The sequence below is a fragment of the Macaca mulatta genome, chromosome 8, assembly GCF_049350105.2.
Source record: "Macaca mulatta isolate MMU2019108-1 chromosome 8, T2T-MMU8v2.0, whole genome shotgun sequence".
Taxonomy (NCBI): Eukaryota; Metazoa; Chordata; class Mammalia; order Primates; family Cercopithecidae; genus Macaca; species Macaca mulatta.
This window is the reverse complement of record NC_133413.1, coordinates 105,216,779-105,244,270: the sequence shown is the minus strand read 5'-3', so window position 1 is coordinate 105,244,270 and position 27,492 is coordinate 105,216,779. Positions and strand designations below refer to the sequence as shown.

Here is a 27,492-nt window from a genome sequence, read left to right as displayed (position 1 = left end):
CAATATTTTGGCTGGCAGACTAGAGAGCTAACCTGGGATATCATAAAATGAAGTTACAGGTTTAATGCACAGATTTACTCTAGGGGATCTCTTCCTCATCTGATCAACAAGTAGCTTTCGTTCTTCATCTTTCAACAATGTAATGAAAAGCTCATGTGAAGAAATCATGAAAACATACTGCAGATCTTCCAACCCCAGACACACATTCCTAGATCAGTAAGAAATATTGTGAAACAAAAAAGTGTATAATTTAGTTTGAGAAAAACAATCATATCAACCAATTTTAAAAAGCTATTTAAAAAGTCACCATTAAAGAAGCTGTATAACGATATTTTAAAATAGATTTTAAAATTTCCTTTTGGTCCTTATTTAAAATTGTGATGTCACGTCTCACGTGGCTATACAAATTTGAACTTAATGGGTTCTCAAACACCAGTTACTCCTTGGTTAAAAGATACCCAAGACAAAAACAAATATAATACAGATATTTTTTTCATAGGACTAAGTTCAAAGTTAAAAAAAAGAAAGAAAGAAAAAAAATAAAAGAAAGATACTTACTTTAGAAAAGCAGCCATGTTTCCTTTCAAAGACTCTGAAGCTTTTTCTAAATTTATTGATCTTGAACATACCTAGGAATTTGAGTAATTTTCATTTGAATATGGGTACTTTTAAAAATGTAAATTATAATTTGAAAAGGCAGGATTTAAAAACAACTGAATTTTCCTTTTTCAACCATGTGCCAATCACAGATTTGGTTAAGTAACTTAACAGAAGAGACGAGACCAACGAGTAAGAACCCATCAAAAAGAGGGAATGGAATGTGACCATTTTAATAAGTACAGGTGTATACAAGTACCAAAGAATAACCTAGTTACCATGCTATACAGTTCTCACAGAATTTATCAAGTATGTTGCCAAATTATATTAAGTGATAAACCACAGAAATCAGTAGCTCCTGTCAGAAAAGAGTTAAAAAAATAAAAAAATGTTAAAACCAAAAAGAAAATAATTGAAAAGAATAACTGATTTATCACAAATATAGAACTAATGGTTCTATATTCATGAGCTATTCATGAATAGTTTAAAAAGGTAACCAAGGTTTAAAAAGTAAACAATGCCAACAAAGAATAGACACTAGTTATGGTTATATTAGTTATCTACAAATAATATTTTCATATTATTTTGAATTTATTCATTAGATTAGGATTCCTCCCCATATATTATTTATAAGAAGCCAAAATAAAATATAACTAGCGTAAAAGTCCATAATCTCAAGACATTGCTAAATATTTTCTACGTTGACACACACAAAAAATAGAATGTTCATAGTAGTATTAATCACAGTAGCCAAAAAGTAGAAACTGATGAATGAACACACAAATACAGTATATATCCATTCAATGAAGTACTATTCAGCCATAAAAAACGAAGTACTGATACACTCTCCAATATTGAAAACATGCTAAGTGAAGGAAGCCAGTTACAAAAGATCATCTATTTCATAGTTCCATTTACACAAAATATCCAGAACAGACAAATCTATAGAGATAGAAAGTAGATTAGTAGTTGCCTCAGGTGGTGCGAGATTGACAGAAAATGAAGAGTGACAGGTAATGAATAAGAGATTATTTTTCTGGGGTGAAAACAGGAAGTGAAGTGATAGTTGCCCAACTCTAGGAATATAATAAAACCCACTGACTTACACACTTTAAATGTGTGAACTGTATGGTATGTGAATTATATCTTGATGAAACTGTTATTTAAAAAAACAGGCTGGGTGCTCATGCCTCTAATCCCAGCACTTTAGGAGGCTGAGACAGGTGGATCACCTGAGGTCAAGAGTTTGAGACCAGCCTGGCCAACATGGTGAAATCTTGTCTCTACTAAAAATACGAAAAAAATTACATGGATGTGGTGGCGCACACCTGTAGTCCCAGCTACTCGGGGAGGCAGAGGCAGGAGTATCACTTCAACTCAGGAGGCAGAGGTTGCAGTGAGCCGAGATCAGGCCATTGTACTCCAGCCTGGGCAACAGAGAGAGACACCCTCTCAAAAAAAAAAAAAAAAAAAAAAAGGCAGTGTTTTAAAAGTACTGTGTTCAAATACCATTCTCTGATTAACAAATTAACCTATCAGTAAATAATATCTGAGCATCTTGGAGTATGTATTATACACTTACATTCTAATAATTTTGCTCCTTTGCTGCCATATGTAAATATATTATGGTAAGTAATAAATATCTGAGTCTCCTTTTACAACAGATTATTTACTCACATAGTGAGATGCATTGTACATGTGACATGGAACAATGTAGGGAACATGGGTTAACTTCTGATTAGCAAACCTAACAATATAAAAATGAAGTAGGGCACGGTGGCTCATGCCTGTAATCACAGCGCTTTGGGAAGCCGAGGTGGGTGGATCACCTGAGCTAACAGATCATGTTATGTGAATGTCACACACCTCAATTTTAAAAAAGAAAAATTCACACTAGTGGGCATCTCAGTAGATGCTTTAATATTAAAATAATAAAGTTTAATACTAATAAACAAGATGAAATGGACAAATCCTTAGAAAGTAACTTTTAAAACTAACTCTAGAAAAATGAGAATACAGCTCTAGGATCACTGATCAAAAACCTTCCCACAAAAAAATTACCCAGGCCCAGACTTTACTGGTAAATTCTACCCAACACTGAAAGAGCAATGACTTCATTTTTACACAGACTCTTCCAGACAACAAAAAAGACAGACGCCTCAACTTATTTATAAGGCAAGCATGACCTTGACACCAAAATCAAAGGCAGGACAAGAAAAAAAGAAATTTGTGCATTGCTGGGTGTGGTGGCTCACACCTGTAATCCTAGCACTTTGGGAGGCAGAGGTGGGAGGATCACTTGAGGTCAGGAGTTTGAAACCAGCCTCGCCAACATGGTAAAACCACGTCTCTATTAAAAACATAAAAAAATTAGCTGGGCATGGTGGTGGGTGCCTGCAATCTCAGCTACTCTGGAGGCTGAGGCAGGATAATCACTTGAACCTGGCGAAGGAAGTTGCAGTGAGCCGAAATCACACCACTGCACTCCAGTCTGGGCAACAGAGTGAGACTCCATCTCAAAAAATAAAAAATAAAAAAATAAAAATATGTGCATCAATCTCACACATGAATGTAGAAAAAAAAAATCTTCATATATTGGCAAACCAAGTTCAGCAATTTCTATTAAAAAAAGATCATGACCTAGTTGGGTCTATTCCCGACATGCAAAGGTGGTTTAACACTTGAAAATCAATTATACTTTATCACATGAACAGGTAAGGAGAGAAATTATGCGATCACTTCAATAGACATAGAAAAAATATTTAATACGATCTACAAATAATTCATTATTTTAAAAACAGGACCTTCAGTGAACTAAGGAGAGAAGGGAACTTCCTTAATCAGATAAGGAATAGCTACAAGAAAAACCTACAATAAACATCATTCTAAATGGTGAAATAGTGCTTTTCCCTCTGAGACTGGGAGTGAGATGAGGCAGTTCACTATTCCCACTTCTACTGAACACTGTACTGGAGGTAATAGCCAGCACATTAAGAATAAGTAAAAAGAGGCCGGGCGCGGTGGCTCACACCGGTAACCCCAGTACTCTGGGAGGCCGAGGCGGGTGGATCACCTGGGGTCGGGAGTTTGAGACCTGCCTGACCAACATGGAGAAACCCATCTCTACCAAAAATACAAAATTAGCCGGGCGTGGTGGCGCATGCCTGTAGTCCCAGCTACTCAGGAGGCTGAGGCAGGAGAATCACTTGAACCTGGGATGCAGAGGTTGCGCTGAGCAGATATCGCATCACTGCACTCCAATCTGGGCAACAAGAAAGAAACTCCGTCTCAAAAAACAAAAAGTAAAAATAAATCAAAATTAAAAGGTTAGAAAAGGAATAAACAAAATGCATTCTTCACAGATGACTGCATACATAGAAAAATGAAAAAAATATGGATAAAACAGAATTTTTAGAAGCTAAGCAAAGTTGTTGGATATAAAATTATTAGAAAGTTAAATTATACCTCTGCATCAATGCATAAACTATTTTCAAGTCTACATTTTAAGAATATAAAAATTTCAGACTCCTATGGAAAAATTAGAAAGTTCTAAAGGATACTAAAAACTACCTAAAGAAATCAAGAGCCCTCATACCCATTCACGGGTTAGGACACCCAATAATGTAAAGATGTAAATTACTGGGGGTCTCCCTAAGCATACTTTGGCTTGGGAGGCTGCCCATAAAATTTTTTCTAATATAAAAAAGAAGCTTAAAAAAAAAGAGACATAATTTCTTTCTAAACTGGTTTCTAAATTTAATGTAATTCCAAACAAAAATACAACAGATTTGTGGAACTTGACAATCTGAGTCTAATGTTTACACATAAAAATGCAAAGGACTGCCGGGCGTGGTAGCTCATGCCTGTAATCCCAGCACTTTGGGAGGCCGACACGGGCGGGTCACGAGGTCAGGAGTTTGAGACCAGCCTGGCCAATATGGTGAAACCCTGTCTCTACTAAAAACACAAAAATAAGCTGGGCATGGTGGTGCGTGCCTGTAATCCCAGCTACTTGGGAGGCTGATGCAGAAGAATCGCTTGAACCCAGGAGGCAGAGGTTGCAGTGAGCTGAGATCATGCCACTGCACTCCAGCCTGGGCAACAGAATGAGGGCCAAGAATAACCAATACAACCTTGAAAAAAAAGGTAGAACTTGCTCTCAATGGTATCAGGATGTGGACATAATGAGGTATGGATAGACAAATAGAAAAGTGGTATAAAGTGGCTCAGAAACAGGCCCATACATATATAAACACCCAGCATACAATAAAGGTGGCCCTAGAGATTGGTGGAAAAAGATTAACCTTTCAGTAAATGGTGCTGGAACACTTCCTACTTCACACAAAAATCAACTCTAGGTTGATTAAAGATGTAAATGTGAAAGGAAGGCTATGCTATAAAGCTTTTAGAAGATATAATAGAAGAATATCTTCATGACATGATAGGAAAAAGCTTTCTTAAGCAACACATAAATCACTATAATGAAAAAAAATTGGTAAATTTGATATTCAATTTAGGAGCTTTGGAACAATATAAAGAAAATTAAGCTGGGCATGGTGGCTCATGTCTGTAATCACAGCACTTTGGGAAGTTGAGGTGGGCGGATCACCTGAGCTCAGCAGTTCAAGACCAGCCTGGCCAACATGATCAAACCCCATATATGCCAATAATAAAAAAATTAGCCAGGAGTGGAGGCACTTGCCTGTAGTCCCAGCTACTCAGGAGGCTGAGGTGGGAGGATGGCTTGAATCCAGGAGGTGGAGGTTACAGTGAGCTGGTATCACATCACTGCACTCCAACCTGGGTGAGAGAGTGAGACCCATCTCAAAAAAAAAAAACAAAAAAGAAAAGTCAAACTCAGTGAAGACATCTGCAATATTTAAAATTGGTTAAAAAAAAAAGAGAATATATACAGATCTCCTACAAAAATAAAGCTCCTTCCAAAAAACAGATAGACAATGTAACAGAAAAATGAGGCATAACACGGCCGGGAACGGCTCATGCCTGTAATCCCAGGACTTTGGGAGGCCAAGGTGGGCGGATCACTTGAGGTTGGGAGTTCAAGACCAGCCTGACCAAAATGGCAAAACCCCTTCTCTACTAAATATACAAAAATTAGCTGGGCGTGGTGGTGGGCGCCTGTAATCCCAGCTACCCTGGAGGCTGAGGCCAGAGAATCACTTGAAACTGGGAGGTGGAGGTTGTAGTGAGCTGAGATTGTACCACTGCACTCCAGCCTGGGCGAACTCCAGCCAGGCGCAGTGGCTCACACCTGTAATCCTATCACTTCGGGAGGCCAAGACAAGCGGATAACCTGAGGTCAGGAGTTTGAGACCAGCCAGGCCAACATGGCAAAACCCTTTCTCTACTAAAAATATAAAAATTAGCCAGGCATGTTAGCGCACGCCTGTAGTACCAGCTACTCAGGAGGCTGAGACAGGAGAATCGCTTGAACCTGGGAGACGGAGGTTGCAGTGAGCCGAGATTGTGCCACTGCACTCCAGCATGGCCAGGCAACAGAGGGGGTGCCATCTCAAAAAAATAAAAATAAAAAAGCAGAACTCCATCTCAAAAAAAAAAGAGGCATAACACTTGGAAAAGGTACCTCAAAAAACAAAATCCATGAGTAAAAATTAAATGAAGAGTTGTAGAAATGAAAACCTCAATGAGATACTGTTATACAACCACCTCACAGGCGATCTGACAACATCAAATGTTAACAAGGATACTGACCAATGAGAACACTCAGCCATCCTGGTGGTATAAGCCACTTGGTTTTTAAAAATTAATGTTGCAGATATATTTTTCCCTAGGTATATAACATAAACTGGTACATATGCACACCTAGATATATGTACAAGTATGTTCCAAGCAACAAAAACTACAAACAACACAAATGTCCCTCATCATATGTGTATATAGCCAAAAACTATAAAAAACACAAATGTCCCCCATCATAAGACTGAAGAAATTGTGGCATAGTCCATAAAATATTCTACCTTTTTTTTTTTGGAGATGGAGTCTCTCACTGTCGCCCAGGCTGAAGTACAGTGGCGTGATCTCCGCTCACTGAAACCTCTGCCTCCTGGGTTCAAGCGAGTCTCCTGCCTCAGCCTCCTGAGGAGCTGGGATTACAGGGGACTGCCAGCACGCTTGGCTAATTTTTTGTATTTTTAGTAGAGACAGGGTTTCACTATGTTAACCGGGCTGGTCTTGAACCCCTGAACTCATGATCCACTCGCCTCAGCCTCCCAAAGTGCTGAGATTACAGGCGTGAGTCACTGTGCCCACCCTCTTAAAGCAATGAAAAAATTGTTATTTATATACAACTTGAATAAATCTCACAAATCTCTTCAGTGAAAGAAGATGAAGAATACATATGGTATGATTCCATTTATATGAAGTTCAAAATAGGCAAATTAAAGAATGTTCTTTAAGGATGCATACAGAGGTGATACAACTATAAAAGCAAGGAAGAAAATTATGATCACAAAAGCCGGGGGAGTGGCTACCTCAAGGGAAGGTAGAGGAGGTTGTAAAGACCACAGCAAAGGCTTCTAAAGTGCTGGCAACGTATTTTTGGAAGTGGTATTATCTGCGCTTTATGTACTTCTCTCAATGTCTGTAACATTAAGACTGTTAAGAAAGAAGTAGAGTGATCCAGTAGAAACACAGATTCCACAGCACACGTGACAGACTAGAGGTTTGATTTGGGAGTTCTTAGTAAACAGGTGATGAAACAGATGAGTGAAGCTTTGGAATTAAATCAAAAATGATGAATGAGCCAAGGACAAAAGTTCCATGAAAAGAAATACTAAAGGAAGAGCAATAGAGAAGTCAGTGAAGGACTAAGGAGAATCCAATGAAGATGCTGAAGAAACATGGGGGAGAACTAGAAAAAGAGCTACAGCAGAAGACCAGGCAGAAGGGCAGAGTCTGTCAAAAGTGCCAACTGTCAGGAACAGAAAGGCAAGGCAGACAGGAAAAAAGGAACTGGATTTGGCAATTAAGAGGTCACTGGTAAGCTTAAAGCAAATTATAAATCAAAAGGGGAAAGAAAAACATGTCATACCTCAAGAAGAAAGTCTATTTTCTCTTTATTTGGTCTAAGAAATAGTTGGTTAAATTGAACACTAATTGTTCTGCCTTCCAGTATATCACGAACTGTATTACAGGCACAAACTTTAAAACAGATTTCATCTAGAGCTTCATTTCTGTAGAATACAAAAGTAGATCAACTAATGTTATTTTTACTACAAAAGAAAGGTGTATATTACAAAATTATATTCACAAGAATAAGCCATTTGTTCTTGAGAGGTAAAATTTTAGAATATTCAAGTGTACTAATAAATATATAACAAATCATGAGGAGAAAGAAAGCAGAATAGGTTTTGAATTTATCAAGGGACAACTTAGTTACACATCAGACAACAGAATGAAATTTTGCTATGTATTATTTTTCCCCCAAGCGCTTTTTTTTTTTTTTTTTTTGAGACAGAGTCTTGCTTTGTCACCCAGGCTGGAGTACAGTGGCGCAATCTCGGCTCACGGCAACCTCCACCTCCTGGGTTCAAGTGATTCTCGTGCCTCAGCCTCCTGAGTGGCTGGGACTACAGGTGTGCACCACCATACCCGGCTAATTTTTGTATTTTTGGTAGAAACGTGGTTTCACCATGTTGGCCAGACTAGTCTCAAACTCCTGACCTCAAGTGATCCACCCACCTCACCCTCTCAAAGTGCTGGGATTACAGGCATGAGCCACTGTGCCCGGCCCCACAAGCACTATTTAAAACAGACTATACTAATTTTCCTTATATTAACAACATGAAAATAATGTCACAGAGCCATAGGTAATTTGAAGATGTGGTTTTGATAAACCAGAATGCACTTGCTGTTCTATTCAAAAATCAAAAAGTAACTTTTCAACTTACCCCTGTTGAGCTTTCTGAAAGAGTTCTCTTAGGACTGATTGTCGGAACTGGACAGGTAAACTCAAGGTTAAGTTGTCTTCAATGAAAATCTGTATTACCTCCTAGAACACATACATAAAGTTGCACCCATTTCAAAAATCACGGTAAAGTTTTTTACTTTAAACAAGTCTTTGTATAATGGAAAATACAAGTTGAAAAAATCACAAAAATATCTTACTATGAAAACCTTTTCTTCCTAAAATTTTAAAATTTGATTAAGGGCAAAAACAGCCCTGCTACCCCTTTTTTAAAACTGAAGATCACAAACCAAACATAAGAGGTAAGAAAGGAATCATTCAATAAGAGGCAATCCAGCTATGTTATTAGAAAAAAATTTTAGGCCAGGTGTGGTGGCTCATGCCTGTAATCCCAGCACTTTGGGAGGCCAAGGCAGGTGGATCATGAGGTCAGGAATTTAAGACCAGCCTGGCCAACATGGTGAAACTCCGTCTCTACTAAAAATACAAAAATTAGCCGGGTGTGGTGGTGCATGCATGTAATCCCAGCTACTGGAGAGGCTGAGGAAGGAGAATCACTTGAACTCAGGAGGCGGAGGTTGCTTTGAGCCAAGATGGCACCATTGCACTCCAGCCTGGTCGACAGAGCGATACTCTATCTCAAAAAAAAAAAAAAAAAGTTAATACTCTAAACATAAGTTCATAAAACAAACTAAAAAACACTAATTATATGGCCAGACACGGCGGTTCATGCCTGTAATCTCAGCACTTTGGGAGGCCAAGGCAGGTGAATCACAAGGTCAGGAATTCAAGACCAACCTGACCAAGATGGTGAAACTCTGTCTCTACTAAAAACTACAAAAATTAGCCAGGCACGGTGGCAGGCACTTGTAATCCCAGCTACTTGGGAGGCTGAGGCAGGAGAATCGCTTGAACCTGGGCAACAGAGATTTCAGTGAACCAAGATCACGCCACTGCACTCCAGCCTGGGTGACAGAGTGAGACTCTGTCTCAAAAAAACAAACAAACAAACCAAAAAGCTAATCAAAAAAAATCAGCTGAAAAAACATGCTAAGAAGTGATTCTAATAAATTTAAATGATTTAAAATATATTATCTGTGAACTACAAAAAATACCCACATTATAACATACAGACTTTTTCTTTTTTTTTTTTTTTTTTGAGACGGAGTCTCCCGGGTTTAGGCCATTCTCCTGCCTCAGCCTCCGGAGTAGCTGGGACTACAGGCGCCCGCCACCTCGCCCGGCTAGTTTTTTGTATTTTTAGTAGAGACGGGGTTTCACGGTGTTAGCCAGGATGGTCTCGATCTCCTGACCTCGTGATCCACCCGTCTCGGCCTCCCAAAGTGCTGGGATTACAGGCTTGAGCCACCACGCCCGGCCACATACAGACTTTTTCTTAGCTACTTCTCAAGAAGGGAAGAGCAGAAAAGAAAGAAAGGGTGTTGGTGAGAGAAGGGGGAAAGGAGATTTCTGAAAACGAAACTAATCAGCCACTACCAGAAAAGTACTGACATAAGTGGTTTCGAAACTGTGGAGCAACCACTAGCTTCACCTCCGTAACAAAACACGAGCAAGGCAGGGCTCCACAGGAGCAATACAGCAGCTTCGCAAGTGTGAGAAAACACACCTGTTATAGCTGCTCAACTACTACTTCATCAGCACTAAACAAAACCCACAGAGTTCATAAAAACACAATCCCATTCCAAGAAATACAGTTTCTACCATACTCCTGAATGTATAAGTGATGAATCTCAAAGATGCAACAAAATTGCTATTTTCCCCTTCTTAGCTACCCATTACACTATTTTCTGATTTTCGTATTTTGGAACTTTATTAAAGTCACAGTAACATGTGCTTTTCTCTGGGTGATATTCCTAAGGTCTTGCTGGCATAAGTCTTACCACTCCAGTGAGGATTTTTTGTTTTTGAGGCAGGGTCTTGCTCTGTCACCCAAGCTGCAGTGTAGCAGTGCTATCATAGATCACTGCAACCTTGAACTCCTGGGCTCAAGCGATCCTCCCACCTTGGCCTCCCAAGTGCTGGGATTACAGGTGTGAGCCACCACGTCCAGCCAACTTGTTAAATAATCTGTATTTTACGATAATTGATCTCACCCTTCATAAACCTTTACTAGGGAGATGTAACTAAAAGACCTCTAGCCTTTATTAAGTTCACTTGTATCGGTAATTAAACTTTAAGAAAGTTTAATTTTCTTTCCTAGGACCAAGCAATACTTTTAAAAAGGGCCAAAGACAGAGGAAAGAAGTGCCATCTTGTTTCCTGTCTTCATCTATTTTCTGTGAAAAACAAAAAAACCCTAGGTAAGAGAACTATAAAGCTGGAATAATACCCAATGGAGACACAAAACTAAAAGTAAGTTATGGCTTTATCATTTCATGATTCCTATTTTGAGTTAAACATGAATGAATGCACTGTTTATTCTCTAGAATGGAGGCTTTCCAATAAAGACTTTAAAAGCACAATTCTAATTCCCAGTTATTTTCATAACAAAACTGAAGATAAACACCCAGAGGTGTGGGGGGGGTGGGGGGAGGGGGTGTCAATAAAAGTCTGAAGAGACTCATTAAGGCCTTTTCATGAACCAAACCAAGATGGTGAGCAGGCTCAAGAGCAGGTGGGCTCTGTTTTTGTTAACAGACCATCCAAACCCACCAGAAAAACTGCCGTGTTCACTGTGCTCCCTTTCTCCTTCAGTCTTACTATTTGGAAGGGCTAATAAAGCTGGACTACAAGCCACATGTCCAAAAGACACAAGACTTAATGTTTTGTAAAACTAAAAGCTATTAATATCTTAGCAGCCAACAATTCCAGCTGCAAACAAATGCACACACAACTAAAAGCTGTCTACCTGCAATTTTTAAATGTTAAAAGTTCTGCTTACAAGCATTTCTTACAAAATTTATTTAAAATAGGTCAACTCTATACCTTTAAGATAACAGCAATGATGAAGTAACATCTGTAGAATGCTTTGCCTTAGAATTTATGAACTATAACTTCTCACTAGATTCTTGTAAGAATCTTAGGAAACGGGATAATTATTACCATTATGTTACAGGCCAGTCTGACAGTGTAAATGACTTGCCCCAAAACGCATAACTGGTAAATGGGTGGGGCGAGAATTTGAACTTAGTTTTGTCTGGCTTCCAAAACTTCACTGCATCCCCCTCATACATCTTACCTGATAGTTGCCAGATCTCAAACAAATATGGACTTGGCTATACGGAGTCAACTGTTGAGATGTACTGTCAGAAGAAGGTACAAGAACATCACATGCTTGACAATAGCCAGCTAACCGCTTCTCATCTATGGTACAATGAAGAGATAATGAACCTATCTGTAAAGTAAGAGGTATACACCATTATCCATTCATGTAATATAAACAATAGTCTAGCACCCCCTTAGCATATTTTAACAGTACAAGGAAATGCTAATGAAAAATTCAAGCCAGGCTGGGCACAGTGGCTCACGCCTGTAATCCCAGCACTTCGGGAGGTCAAGGCTGGTGGATCACCAGGAGTTCGAGACCAGCCTGGCCAACATGGTGAAACCCTGTCTCTACTAAAAATACAAAAATTAGCCAGGCGTGGTGGCAGGCACCTGTAGGCCCAGCTACTCCGGAGGCTGAGGCAGGAGAATCGCTTGAGCCTGGGTGGTGGAGGTTGCAGTGAGCCAAGATGGCGCCACTGCACTCCAGCCTGGGTGACAAAGCAAGACTCCATCTCAGAAAAAAAAAAAAGAAGAAGAAAAATTTAAAACTGGAGGAATCAAAAAGCAAGTTAAAGGTTTAGAACAGGGGTCAAAAACTATTGCTCATAGGCCAAATCCAGCCTATGGTCTGTTTTTGTCTGTCTCTTGGGCTTTAAACTATGCAAAGGGGACACAAAAATAGTAAGAATATGCACTAGAGACTGAATGTGGCCCAGAAAGCCTAGAATATTTGCTAACTGAATATTTGCTAACTGCCCCTTTACAAAGAAAGTTTGCTGAAGCTTAGAGTTTTCAGGCCAACATACAAAAGGTGGCCATGATTATCATACCAAGTAGGTATGACAAGACATTAACAAAGAGTGTTAACATTAAAAACAAGCTTAAAGGTTTTAAAAGACATATACCAGCAGAGATTTAAAGGAGAGAGCAAAGAAAGCATAATCATCACTCAATTGGGAAGAACAGAAATGCTTCTACCCAAACAGGATTAAAAAAAAAAAGTTTGAAAAAATATGTAAGTTTTAAATTACTATACCTGAAATGCCGTAAAATTAGAAACCAGATGAATTTCCTAGGCAAAGTAAAATGGGGATTTCTAACAGGTCTATCTAGAATAGCTAGAGTACTTAAACCTCTAGGGTATTTAATCAATATCTCTACTAAGAATAGCAGATTGAAGTGGGAATTTTCCCAGGCACCAGGTATACAAAAACCTAGTTATATATATATACGTTACAATTCAGTCATCTGAATCATAAAAAGAAAAATGCAAATGAAAAACACATTAAAAATGTTTACCCATATTAGGAATTAATGAAAGGCAAGTTTATAAAAGATACTGTATTTCACGCATCAAGTTAGCAAAAAAAAAAAAAATTTGTTAAAAACTCACTGCTAACTGAAGTGCCCTATGAGAAATTTACCTGGAAAGTAATTTGGTTTAATAAATTATAGCCTCAGAAAAATAAATAACCATTGACATGGTAATAACTGTAGGAACTTAAACGTATCTGAAATCTGAAGAAAAATTTAGGCTTCAAGATACAAATATTGCAGCTATATAATAAACAACCTAAATGCCCAAACATAAGGGAAATTAGGTAAATCAGAGCACTTCCCCATAACATGATACATTTATAATGCCTAGTCAAAGATTTAAGCAAGATACAGAGTATTTACAATATGAGCTTAACTGTACAAAAACAGAGAGAAAAAAAACTGGAAGAAAATTTACTAGATTTGTAAAAGGGGTTATATTTCCAGATTATATTATTACAGATTTTTAAAAACCAGTTTTAGTACTTTCTTGAACTTCACACATTTATAATAATGAACATGTTTTTATCATCAGAAAAATCAAAGCCAAAAAAATGTATAGATGTTTTAAAGAACTGAATATTAAGTGCCTATTATGACTGGATTTACCTCTGCAATTAGTTCTTTGGTTCTAAAAAATTTTTCCCTGGCATTTTCATAGACAGCTGAATTTGTGGAGCCTTGCTGGAAGTATGCTGCGCCCAAATCATAGCACACCTGAAATAATAATGAACACCGATTTGCTTAACAATTTCTCAGGTACTTAAGAGCTGACAGAACCAAAACTGTATCTCAGGAAAACACAGAAGAAAAGATATAAAAAAATAGATATTCCAAGGAGCAGTGCTACCATCAGTGTTCTTAGTCACAAGCAACATAAACCAACTCTGGTCAATTTACACAGAATATTGATTTACTGAGTAGATTTTAGGTCGCCTACAGAATTGTTAAAAAGGCTAAAGAATCTGTCTAGAAAAAAGGGCAGGGGAGGCATGCAGTCAGGATGACAGCCAACACTTGTCTAGTGAAGAATCTCAAGAGTAGATTCCACAGCTCCTGTCACCTGTAGCCACCAGGACCAGACCCTGAAAGCAGCAGTTACACTCCTGCAAGTGCTGTCCCCAGAAACTAGATTTTACTGTCACTGTTGCCGCTACCCACCACCACAATGGTTTCTCCATCACCCTCAATGCTATGACTTACTAGGACTAGCTCCTGATTCAGTCTAAAAGAAGCATACCCATCTGTTTGTAAAACTTACGCGATATGCCTGCCCTCAAGCCAGATAAGGCTAGAGAAAGCTAGTATTGGGAGTTTTTAGTTTATTCTGTAAGAAGCACGCTCTGCCTCCCGCAAGTCTGAAAAGAACGGGAATTCTTTTAACACAGGAGAGGGGGAAAAAAAAGCTGAGGAGCCCCTCAAAAGTGAAGATGATGCACATCTACCATAACATACTGGTTAAATTGAGAATTGTAGGCTAACTATAAAACTTTTCCAGTCGTGTGTTTCTATGACAGAATTTGTATGTAAGATGTGGACACTAGGCAAAAAAGAAAATAATTTGTATGTTTTTCAAAAAGCTTATATTGACACCCGGAATTACCGAATGCAAACCTCAAAAGACAGATTATTTAGTTTAACTTGGCCATTTTATGGATAAGAATACAAAGGCCCAGAAAGTGACATGAAAAGCATATAACCAAGTAGTGGAACAGCCAAAGTTTGAACTCAGATTCCTAAGCTCGTAATATTCTGACTCGAATTTATTCTACACATGGCTGACAGATCAAGTCTTCTTGATCCGACTAAGAAGTCTTCAATTATTCCCCAAAACAGAAGAAAGTTCAAACTCCTTGGCTTGATCTCTAAGGATCTCAGAATCTGGCCTAATCTCTCTTTACAAACCTCTCTACTGTATCCTATTTCAATCACACCAGCCTTCCCAAGTCCCCATTCACATGAGATCCTAGAAATATGCTTCATTCCACACCCCTCACTCCTTTTACACCACCAAACCAACCTTTGGCAACAGATACTCCTCTTCCAAACTCCTAAGCTATAATCATGCCTGGTATTCATCATGAAACCACTCTTCACTGATTTGCTTTATAAATATGGTTCTGTCCAATTCAATGAAACCAGGTTAATTCTCCTTAGCTTCTACAACATTGCTTTGCACTATTTAGTCCACACTACATGTTTGGCCTTTTTTTTTTTTTTTCTGAGATGGAGTTTCACTCTTGTCACCCAGGCTGGAATGCAATGGTGTGATCTCGGCTCACTGCAACCTCCTCCTTCCGGGTTCAAGCGATTCTCCTGCCTCAGCCTTCAGAGTAGCTGGGATTACAGGCACGTGCCACAATGCCTAGATAATTTTGTGTTTTTCGTAGAAACAGGATTTTGCCACATTAGCCAGGCTGGTCTAGAACTTCTGACCTCAGGTGATCTGCTCATCTCGGCTTCCCTTGGCTGATTTTCATTCTAGAGAGTTTCCTCATTTAGCATAGGGATGCTAAAAGAGCAAAAAATACACACATACACACACACACCCCCATGCACATATATGCATACTTACTAAAGTTATATTTAATTCCCCTTTCTAGGCAAAGATAGACCGCAAAATACCAAAAAGATATTTTCAAGTATTACTCTAGCAACTGACTAGCCATTACAATGAGTTTAGAGGTTAAGAAGTGGTCAATAGATTTACTATAAAAACAAAAAAGCCTGATAATGAAGCTGCCCTGAAGGGCAATAAGGCCTGGTTTTACTGGGAAAAAAATAACAATTTTTCTTTTTAAGTCTAAGGTAAATTTTAGCACTGTAACGAACCTACTTGAAATATGATCTGGTGACTAACACCTGTAATCCCAGCACTTCGGGAGGCTGAGGCGGGTGGATCACCAGAAGTTGGGAGTTTGAGACCAGCCTGACCAACACGGAGAAACCCCGTCTCTACTAAAAATACAAAAATTAGCCAGGCAAGGTGGTGCATGCCTGTAAACCCAGCTACTTGGGAGGCTGAGGCAGGAGAATCATTTGAACCCAGGAGGTGGAGGTTGCGGTGAGCCGAGATCATGACATTGCATTCTAGCTTGGGCAACAACAGTGAAACTCCATCTCAAAAAACAAAAAATTATCATGCCAGGGAATGAGTGTTACCACTAATTTGCCTTTCAAAACACAGGAATTGTCACTCAGCTATGTAAGTAAAAGAACATTTGATAGTTTACCTAGCACACACAGATGTTTTATAGGAGTTTTGATTTCAGGTTGTATCATCCACCATATTGTGAAAATCAGAAGTGTCATCAACTACTTTTAAACAGGTTCTGAAAGATTATGAGATACTAAGTACCAGTAACACTCCTATATGCAAGTTTCATCAGTGATTTTAAAAGGTTACCAAGTATCCTGTTATCCCAGCACTTTGGGAGGCCGAGGTGGGAGGGATCCCTTGAGCCCAGGAGTTGGAGACCAGCCTGGGCAACATAGGGAGACCCTGTCTCTATCAAAAAAAAGAAAAAAAAAAAAAAAAAGGTTACAAAGTACCAATTCATTACTCTTACTACTGCTGCAAACTCCAGCTCATCTGGCCTTGAATAAATGGTTACCTTCAGCTCTACAAAAAGCTAATCTGCAAAAGCACCTTCCCAAAACTGTCGTAACTATTTTTACCCCTTTCCAGAAAAGGAATTAGTGATAAAAGAAGCCATGCTAACTCATACGAATAAGGAAAGATAATACATTTTAGAAGGTACAATCCTAGTAGCCCTCTCTAGGCAACTGAATACTTTAAAATTTTCATTTTACTAAAAGTTCTATTCTAGAAAGTAAGATGCAGAACATACAAAAAAAAAGATGTCAAGCAGTTCATAATCCAGTAGGGAAAAAAGATATAAACACATAATATAATGTGACAACGAGCATCAACTGAAAGCTGTGAAAGGAACTAGGGGCCCAGAGTTAGAGAAAGCGAGCAAACTTAAGATCCCTGAAAAGCTAGACACTATCTCTTGAGGTCTAGATTTTTCAAAGTCTAGCACAATATTAGTTTTTATTTTCTTTTCATCTATTAGATTTCTAATCATATGAATGAACTGTAAATCAATTACATATAACTGTATTCTCAGTACTTAAACTCTGTCTTCTAAACACAATCCGGAAACTATTTCAGAGACAACAGATGACATAAAATTTCCCTTCCATTTCTTTTAGAAAAATGTCAATTCTTATAAATGTATAAATTAAATACAATGCAGTTTTAACAGCATCTTAAGAGACAAAGGCAGAAATAAATTCTAATTAAAAATAGGAGGATGATCTCATATTAAGATTTTCCAAGGCCGGGCGCAGTGGCTCACACCTGTAATCCCGGCACTTTGGGAGGCCAAGGTGGGCGGATCACGAGGTCAGGAGATCGAGACCATCCTGGCTAACATGGTGAAACCCCGTCTCTACTAAAAATACAAAAAAATTAGCCAGGCGTGGTGGCGGGCGCCTGTAGTCCCAGTTACTTGGGAGGCTAAGGCAGGAGAATGGTGTGAACCCGGAAGGCGGACCTTGCAGTGAGCTGAGATTGCGCCATTGCACTCCAGCCTGGGCGACGGAGTGAGACTCTGTCTCAAAAAAAAAAAAAAATTTTTACCAAAAAATTGCCCTACATAAATTAAATATCAAATGAATACCTGGCACTGCATTTCTTCGGTTTTGACTTTCAATCCAGCAGTAGAACTCTCAGTTTCTCCATTTACCATGCCTGGTTCCATGGCCAATAAATCTAGAGTTCTCATCGTATGGACATAAAGATCCTTGTTTAATTTTAGGGCTGCTTCCAGTACCAAAATAGAATCAGCGGCTTGTTCTTTCAGCTACAGAAATCAATAAAAAAAAATACAAAAATAGCAACTGATTATAATAACCAAAAATATTTACAGTCTATTTAGTAGCTCAGTACACTAAGCTATTAAAAAAAAATTTTAACACAGCAAGAATACAATTAAATTTGTTGAAATAAAGTTACCTTATATGAAAGAAAATAAGTTTCTATTGTGAGGTTAGAAAATATAAAAAACAGGAGGGCTCGGCATGGTGGCTCACACCTATAATCCCAGCACTTTGGGAGGCCAAGGGGGCAGATCATGAGGTCAGGAGTTTGAGACCAGCCTGACCAACAGGGTGAAACCTCGTCTCTACTAAAAATACAAAAATTAGCTGGGCATGGTGGCACACACCTGTAATCCCAGCGACTCAGGAGGCTGAGGCAGGAGAATCACTTGAACCCGGGAGATGGAGGTTGCAGTGAGCCAAGATCACGCCACTGCACTCCAGCCTGGTGACAGAGCAAGACTCCGTCTCAAAAAAAAAAAAAAAGATAATATAAAAAACATGAAAGACTAGTATCTTTTTTCTGTAGAAAAATTAATACTTTAGGTCGGGGGCAGTGGCTCAAACCTATAATCCCAGCACTTTGGGAGGCCGAGTGAGGCAGGAGGATCATTTGTGGCCAGGGGTTCAAGATCAGCCTGGCCAACACGGCGAAGCCTGTTTCTACTAAAACTACAAAAATTAGCTGGGCGTGGTAGCGTACACTTGTAATCCCAGCTACTCGGGAGGCTGAGGCATGAGAATTGCTTGAACTCAGGAGGCAGAGGTTGTAGTGAGCCGAGATCATGCCACTGCATTCCAGCCTGTGTGACAGAGTAATATTCTGTCTAAAAAAGAAAAGTTAATGCTTTAAAGATTTAGCTGGTGGCTGTGCACAGTGGCTCACGCCTGTAATCCCAGAACTTTAGGAGGCCAAGAGGGGCAGATCATGAGGTCAGGAGTTCGAGACCAGCCTGGCCAATATGGCGAAACCCTGTCTCTACTAAAAATACAAAAATTAGCCAGGCATGGTGGAGCACACCTGTAATCCCAGCTACCTGGGAGGCTGAGGCAGAAGAATTACTTGAACGCAGGAGGTGGAGGTTGCAGTGAGCTGAGATCGCACCACTACACTCCAGCCTGGGCGACAGAGCAAGACCATCTCAAAAAAAAAAAAAAAAGACTTAGCTGGACACAGTGACTCATGTATGTAATACCAGCACTTTGCGGGGTCTGAAGTGGGTGGAGCGCTTGAGTCCAGAAGTTCGAGACCAGACTGAATGACATGGCAAAATCACATCTCTACAAAAAATACCAAAATTAGCCAAGTGTGGTGGCACATGCATGTAGTCCCAGCTACTGGGAAAACAGATGGGAAGATCACTTGAGGCTGGGAGGTGGAGGTTGCAATGAGCCAAGATCAGGCCACTGCACTGTAGCCTGGGCAAAAGAGTCAGATCCTGTCTAAAAAAGAAAAAACTTGCACTGTTCCACTTGATTTGTTCAAGGAATCTCTGTATGCTTCATTGTGCCAGCCATTTTATTAGGAACTAGATAATAACAATGAAATGATACAGGCTCTGGCTTCCACATTCAAAATACTACAGCATATTTGCTATAGTGAGATACAGATCGTTTCTTACCTTTTTCTCTCCTCACCCAGCCCCTATACCTCACACGGTAATCTGGAACATTGTTGGTGCTAATTACAGAAATTATTTCTAAATTACAGAAACTGTCAGGTTTCTAATTTTCCATTATGTAGATCAATTTAAAAATAACTGCTAGGCCAGGTGCAGTGGCTCACACCTGTAATCCCAGCACTTTGGAAGGCCAAGGTGGGCGGATCACTTGAAGTCAGGAGTTCGAGACCAGCCTGGCCAACACGGTGAAACTCCATCTCTACTAAAAATACAAAAAATTAGCTGGGCCCAGTGGTGGCACATGCCTGTAATCCCAGCTATTCAGGAGGCTGAGGCAGGAGAATTGCTTGAAGCCAGGAGACAGAGGTTGCAGCGAGCTGAGATCGCATCACTGCATTCCAGCCTGGGCAACAGAGCAAGACTCTGTCTCAAAAAAAAAAAAAAAAAAACCCTATTATAAAAGTAATTTTAAAATATAAACTATACATGTTCGTCATAGAGTTTTTGGAAAATACAGAAGAATATAAAGACGTCATCTGTAAAATCAGTTTCTCGTATCTACTAATGTATCATGAAATAGTCAAAAATAGAATCAATCAGTGGTATAGTACTCTACTATTAAAACTGAAAGTCTACATGTGATTTAGAATACTACCTACATCCTAATAGTAAAAACCTTAATGTCACGGCACTTAGACCTTCACAACTCTCATGTCCCCAAAATTAGAAGATACATCTATACATGCTTTAAAGGCAGGGATCCCCAACCCCCAGGCCATGGACTGGTACCAGGGACCAGGCTACACAGCAGAAGTGAGCAGCGGGTGAGCAAGAGACGCTTCATCTGTATTTACAGCCACTCCCCATCGCTTGCATTATGGCCTGAACTCCACCTCCTGTCAGATCAATGGGGGCATCAGATTCACATAGGAGCGCAAACCCTATTGTGAACTACACATGCGAGGGATCCATCTTGCGTCCTCCTTGTGAGAATTAATGCCTGGTGATCTGTCACTCTCTCTCATCACCCCCAGAAGGGACCATCTAGTTGTAGGAAAACAAGCTCAGGGCTCCCACTGATTCTACATTACGGTGAGTTGGATAATTATTTCCTTATATATTATAATGTAATAATAATGGAAATAAAGTACACAATGAATGTAATGTGCTTGAATCATCCTGAAACCATCCTTGCCCCCCGCCATGGAAATTGCCTTCCACAAAACCAGTCCCTGGTGCCAAAAAAGTGGGAACTGCTGCTCTAAAGTTGTTTCTGAAATGTTACTGTGTAACTGATGCCAATACTTACCACTTTCAAAATGTTTTCTGTTAGCTCTTTTTCCTGTTGCATTTGATTCATCCTAAAAGAGAAACAATTGAAAACAAAAGTATCAAAAGTTACTCTCAAGACTAAAAAATTCAAAACTTAAGAGCATCATTCTTGAAAGTCAGGTTCAATTTAAATAAGAGTGTTTTTAATGTTATTTATTTTCATGTTTGAAAAAACAAAACCCTCAACTATTACGACGCTTATTAACGTACTAGTATTTTCTCATTTACTTTGTTTGGGTTTTTTGTTTGTTTTTGAGACAGGGTCTCCCTGTCACCCAGTTTGGAGTGCAGCGGCAGCCTCAACCTCCTGGGCTCAAGTAATCCTCCCACCTCAACCTCCCAAAGTGTTAGGATTACGGGTGTGAGCCACAGCACCCAGTCTCATTTACTCAATTTAAGAGCAAAACTTACAACAAAAGCTCATTTGAATCAAGTTAGAAACTATGCTCTCTAGCTCCAAATTTGGGTAAGCAACCATGTGGAAATTAAGAATCAGGTTTAAAACTCCATCCTCCACTCCCCCGCTTCACTTGACTAGCCTTAAAAATAAAAAATTTTAAAAAAAGGAAACCTCCAGATATGATCAACTTTTGTAATTGTACTCTAATATTTACATATATTAATTTCCCCATATACAAATGTATCTTTTTCAAGACAATTTAATTAAATGAAAAAAGTATCAGCTACTCGGGAGGCTGAGGCATGAGAATTGCTTGAACTCAGGAGGTTGTAGTGAGCCGAGATCATGCCACTGCATTCCAGCCTATGTGACAGAGTAATATTCTGTCTAAAAAAGAAAAGTTAATGCTTTAAAGATTTAGCTGGTGGCTGTGCACAGTGGCTCACGCCTGTAATCCCAGAACTTTAGGAGGCCAAGAGGGGCAGATCATGAGGTCAGGAGTTCGAGACCAGCCTGGCCAATATGGCAAAACCCTGTCTCTACTAAAAATACAAAAATTAGCCAGGCATGGTGGAGCACACCTGTAATCCCAGCTACCTGGGAGGCTGAGGCAGAAGAATTGCTTGAACGCAGGAGGTGGAGGTTGCAGTGAGCTGAGATCGCAGTGAGCTGTGAGCCTGGGTGCCATGGCTCACACCTGTAATCCCAGCACTTTGGAAGGCCAAGGGAGGTGGATCACCTGAGGTCAGGAGTTCGACACCAGCCTGGCCTACATGGCGAAACCCCGACTCTACTAAAAAATACAAAAATTAGCAGGGTATGGTGGCACACACCTGCAATCCCAGCTACTTGGGAGGCTGAGGTGGGAGAATCACTTGTACCCAGGAGGCGGAGGCTGCAGCGAGCCGAGATCGCACCACTGCATTCCAGCCTGGGTGACAGAGTAAGTCTCCAGCTCAAAAAAAAAAAAAAAAAAAACTGTACAAAACAAAAAAAACCTTAGTGCTTTCAGATAAATGGCACAATTCCCAAAGCACTTCCCTTCTTAGAACTCTGTATCTAGCACATTACCTGACTCTCCAGCCCCTCTAACTCCTTCAAACAAACCTTCACACAGGCCTTCTGCCCTCCTATTCCTGTTCTACTTCTTCCATAGCAGAGCTTATTAAAAACTTGCAAACATTTTTGAAACTCTAATGAAAAAAGCGCCAAGTAAGGGTCATAGCCACCAACTTACACACTTAACTGAGGGGGTCCAGGTTTCGCCTGTTTGACTGGAAAACTACTTTGAACAATTGTCCTAATTGCCCTGAAGAAAAGACAGGAAAAAGAAAATTTCATACTTATAAACGTCATCTCAATTATTTTTTCAAGTACTCCTTAGGTTTGCATAAATTATCTGAAGCATTAAGTGATAAGTCATCCACATTTTTAATCAGACTGCCTTTCATCTATGCAGTCAAATTTTCTCCACCATCAGACTCACAGTTCCCAAGATTTGAGAAATCCCTGCAACAGAATGGGTCCATTAAAAGCACACCCTTGAAAGCCACAGTGCAATAAAACAGAAGTTGCCCAACACATTCCGAGTTTCTGAAAACATTTACCATCTATTGTAGAGAAGTACAGCCATGGCAGTGGTCGGAGGTAAAGTGGCCAGATCCATGTCTACATGCTTCGTCCCAGGAGGAACTTTACTGATGCAGAGTAGTTCATTTAGTAGCATATTCAATACTGGAACAGACAAACTTAAAAGGAAGAAGCAAAACGTACATGTTTGCATGTTAATTGTGAAAGAAACACAAAATACATACAGAATTCCATATCGTCACTGAAAATACCTACTATGTTAAGGAACCACATCTCTGGGTTTAGCTATCAAATGCGAAAAGATTTTTAAAGCTTTTTATTATGAAAAAACGTAAAACACAAAAGTAGACAGAATATAATGAATCCCTATGTACCATCACTTAGCAATTATCATCTGATGGCCAATTTTATTTCATCTCTACTCTTCCCCACTTCCCAAATCATTTCATCCATAAATATTTCAGAATATATCTCAAAAAATTAACTCTTAATATAAGCACAATATTAATTTCGCATCTAAAAAATTTAGACTTGCTTACTGTCAAACGGCATATCAGTGTTCAATTTTCCAGCTGCCTCATATATACCATACTTCTTTGTACCCATTGCTATCTGTTGATGTCTCTTCAGTCTGTAACATACAGGCTCCCCCCTTCAGATTGAAACTATGCTTTATGGTGGCGGGCGCCTGTAGTCCCAGCTGCTCAGGAGGCTGAGGCAGGAGAATGGCGTCAACCCAGGAGGCGGAGCTTGCAGTGAGCCCAGATCGTGCCACTGCACTACAGCCTGGGTGACTGAGCGAGACTCCATCTCAAAAAACAAAACAAAACAAAACAAAACACTTTAAAAATTCTAATATTTAATGCTGAAGAATGTGGTTAAAAAGAGGATTTCTGAATACTACTGGTGTGAGTATAAACTCTTTTGGAATGCAATCTGGCAATATCTATGTGTCTTAAAAATGTTTATACTGCATGATCCAGCAATTTAAGGAGCTATCCTAAGAATCCAACTCAAAATACAGATAAATTTATTTTACAGGCAAAGATATTTAAGTCCTGTGACTTCTATCAGTGAAAAACTAGAAATAAACTAAATGACTGTCAATTAAGGAACAGTTAATAAATTATCCATACAAAGGAATTATCTCCAAAACATAAAAAAGGGGAAACGTTCATGATACTGCTAGATGAAAAAAACCAGAAATCAAAACAGTATATAGGATACGATCACAACTTTAAGCCTATGGAGAACAAAGAACAAAAATTACATGAAAATGTTAAAAAAATACTCTCTCCTCCCCCAATTATTTCCCATTTTTTGAATTTTTCCCAACTTCCTATAAGGGATCTTTTTATATTGTGGTGAGAAGGGGATAATAAATCATTTTCTAATCACAGCCTTTAAAGTATTTATTTTTAAGCAAATAAGCACTGACTCTAATCAGCTGTTTTAACAGGAGACAGTGATTTATGACCAGTAAAATTAACTCAATTATTCAATAGCAAATCATCCATATTACACATCTATCAATTTTTATTCAGTTTCTTCAGATATGTAAAAGTCACTTGAGAAATTTACAACAGTTCAGGTGTGGATTTTCTCTAGTTACCACATCAAAAGTAATGTTATACTTGCATATTTTATCAAGAACATATAATCTTTATTTTATTTTTTTTCCGAGTATTACTCTATCGCCCAGACTGAAGTGCAGTAGCGCCATCTCGGTTCACTGCAACCTCAGCCTCCTGGGTTCAAGTGATTCTCGTGTCTCAGCCTCCCAAGTAGCTGAAATTGCAGGCGCCAGCATCCTGCCCAGCTAGGGACAGGGTTTCACCATGATAGCCAGGCTGGTCTCAAACTCCTGACCTCAAGTAATTCGCCTGCCTTGGCCTCCCAAAGTGCTGAGATTATAGGCGTGAGCCAAGGCGCCCAGTCTGTAAGTTCTAAGAGCCAATATCACAAAAGCAGATATAGAAATAAACCAATATATCTAAATAGTACTTCAAATGAAATTTCACTGAAATCTTATATACCTTTTCTCTAATATGTCTAAGTCCCACTTCAAATGTGCAGCAACTTTAAGAGCAAGTAGTTTTAAAATACGATTTCTCTTGTTATCAGGCGGAGGTTGAACTTGGTTTTGTTCATTAACTGAAGGTTTGGAAGCCTGTTCCAAAAACTGAACTATAAGTTGAACTGGTGCAGGATCTAGGATTTAAAATAAAATAAATTCTTAAATTTAAGTTTTAATTATGAAGATACAAAAGGATTCACCATTGGTTTGTTTTTGTTTGTTCTTTTTTTTTTTTTTTTTTTTTTTGCCACAAAAGGAATCCAAACAGCTGTGCTGTTAAAATGACTAAGGAATACCATATGTAAGAAGTGTGCTTGGGTGTTAAAGCAGATGAGGAAGAGTGGTAAGGAGGAAGGGTAACATTAGAGTGGAAGAAAGCAAAAAAAGGCACCTCATGGGGAAGAACATAACAGTCATAGATTTCTGGTTCTGCAAATAACCAGTGCCAATTAGAAGAATGAGATACAAGCATTAGAACTACTATTTTGACACTTAATTAGGGGGGGACCTCCATCAAGTGACCTCTCTGCACCTGTTTCCTCCAATGCAAAATAGAAGATACTATCACCTACCTCACAGATTCTGAAGATTAAAGGAGTAACAGATGTGAACAATTAAGCACAGTGCATGGCAACCTGAAAGCACTCAACAAGTATCTTTCAAAAGGAATGAATTAAGGGCATCATACGGGTGGCAAAATTGCCTAAGTACATTAACTTCTTACACAGTGATCTCTATCAGTTAAGGCCAGTCTACGAGACTGAACAAGCCATATATAGATTTGAATTTAGAAAAACGTTATCCGAGGAACTTACCTTTTGGTGCCAATACCTTTTTTGAGAATGCCTGGAGTTTTCCTCCTCCGCCCCCATCACACCCATTTAACTGGGCTATTAATCATTATCATCACTATACAAAGCCATCTTGCAAATGTGCAGCAGTTCCTGCTTTCAAAGATTTTCTTTTAATTTACAGCCCAACTTTGGAATAAGAGTCAATAAAATCCCCTCATTGAAGAACAAAATGTTTAAATAAGAACCTAAGATAATAACTAGCGTCAGGATCAGCATCCAACAGCTGATTTCTCCCCGTCTTCCTGAATTTATTCAGCTTGGGGTTCAGTGAAGGAGGAGTCTGGTCGGCCTCCCCGACCCAAGCAACCACAAGACCCGCCTCGCAGGCTCTAAAACCCCAACAGTAAAAAGGTAAATCGTAAAAAGGACCAAAGGGTTTGGGCTGACAGCGCCAAGCCCTCCCCTCCGGGGTTAGGAGAGCCTTTGTTTCGAGCTTTTCTTTGACCTCCACCCGGGCATGTTTAAGGCAAGGGAGGAGCCCGGCCGCAGCTTCGGTGGCCGAGAAGGCGGGGAGCGGATGGAAACCGGGCGAACGGCTCCGGTGGCGGTGTCCCGCTCCCCAGGTGCAGGCGCCGCGCTCACCCGGGCAGGGCTTGCGCAGATGTTTCTCCAACAGTGACTCCTCCAGCAGGAACTCAAACCAGCAGGTCTGCGGCGGGGTGCAGGGCCGGCTGGAGGTGGCCGCCTCCCGGTCCGCCGCCTCCGCGCTCATCCTGCCCCCGCCGCCGCTACCACCAGGGCCGCTTCCCGGCTCCAACCTGACACTTGGATGCGGGCCGGGGCCCGGGTTCTGCGGAATCCGGCGAGAGAGAGGCCGCGCTCCGAACGTCCCGGAAACTCACACAATCCAAAATGGCGGCGCGGGCCAGACGGAGCTGCGAACCTGGATCCGCCTCCCCGAGCCACCGCCGCGCCTTCGGACCAATCGTTGTTCGGGTTGGAGAGGATAGGGGCGTGACTAACCCTCTAACCACGCCTCCTCCCGGTTGCCATAGGAGACGGCGCGGCATAAAGCCGGGTAGCGGGTAGGCTTTCCCTGTTACCTACCTGATAGTTCTCCAGCGAGAATATATTCTCAATATTTTGAGAAATACGGGCCTCAATATTTTCGTAAATAAAATATTTATTTTATTTTATTTAATAAAAGCGATGGGTTCGAGCTGTGACCCAAGCAAAGTTATCTCCTGTGCTTTCAATTTCCCCGTTTCCATTTCTGAGATTTCCTCGCACCTGGGTCCTCTCCGCAGCTGCTCCCGCTGTCCTGCCGAGAACACCAGCTTCCTACCCGCTTCCTGGACGGATGGCAGCATACAGTGATATCCAGCTTTGCTGCTTCTCAGGGCTAGCTCCCGATACTTAGAGCCTAGTTGATCCTTTCGATGTCCCCGCTAGAGGCGCTGTTAACCCTATCTTACATCCGTTCTGTGATGTTCTTGTATTTTTCATTAACAAACGATTAAAACTGAAAAAAGATGCATTCATAGATCATGAACACAAGGCCAGCCTGACCAATATGATGAAACCCCGTCTCTACTAAAAATACAAAAATTAGCCGGGCTTGGTGGCGGGCGCCTTTAATCCCAGCTACTCGGGAGGCTGAGACAGGAGAATCGTTTGAACCCGGGAGGCAGAGGTTGCAG

General features: G+C 40.0%; 1 protein-coding gene across 5 annotated transcripts in view; it reads right to left on the bottom strand.

Moving 5' to 3' along the window:
• The window catches only part of INTS8 (integrator complex subunit 8), a 56,911-nt gene extending 30,202 nt beyond the window's left edge, over positions 1-26,709 (bottom strand). For 3 of the 5 annotated variants that reach the window (XM_001089895.5, XM_015145711.3, XM_077943871.1), the window contains exons 1-12: positions 26,435-26,709; positions 24,958-25,132; positions 22,939-23,079; positions 22,569-22,640; positions 20,909-20,960; positions 17,779-17,961; positions 13,700-13,807; positions 11,745-11,900; positions 8,529-8,629; positions 7,670-7,811; positions 559-629; positions 33-208 (exon numbers count right to left, since the gene is read on the bottom strand). In XM_001089895.5, coding sequence (XP_001089895.2) covers positions 33-208; positions 559-629; positions 7,670-7,811; positions 8,529-8,629; positions 11,745-11,900; positions 13,700-13,807; positions 17,779-17,961; positions 20,909-20,960; positions 22,569-22,640; positions 22,939-23,079; positions 24,958-25,132; positions 26,435-26,564 — 1,507 coding nt within the window. In that variant the 5' untranslated portion in view covers positions 26,565-26,709. Of the gene's footprint in view, positions 1-32; positions 209-558; positions 630-7,669; positions 7,812-8,528; positions 8,630-11,744; positions 11,901-13,699; positions 13,808-17,778; positions 17,962-20,908; positions 20,961-22,568; positions 22,841-22,938; positions 23,080-24,957; positions 25,133-25,813 lie in introns of all 5 variants that reach the window. The other 2 variants (XM_077943873.1, XM_077943872.1) reach the window with 2 other exon arrangements.
• Between the last annotated feature and the right edge of the window lie 783 nt (positions 26,710-27,492).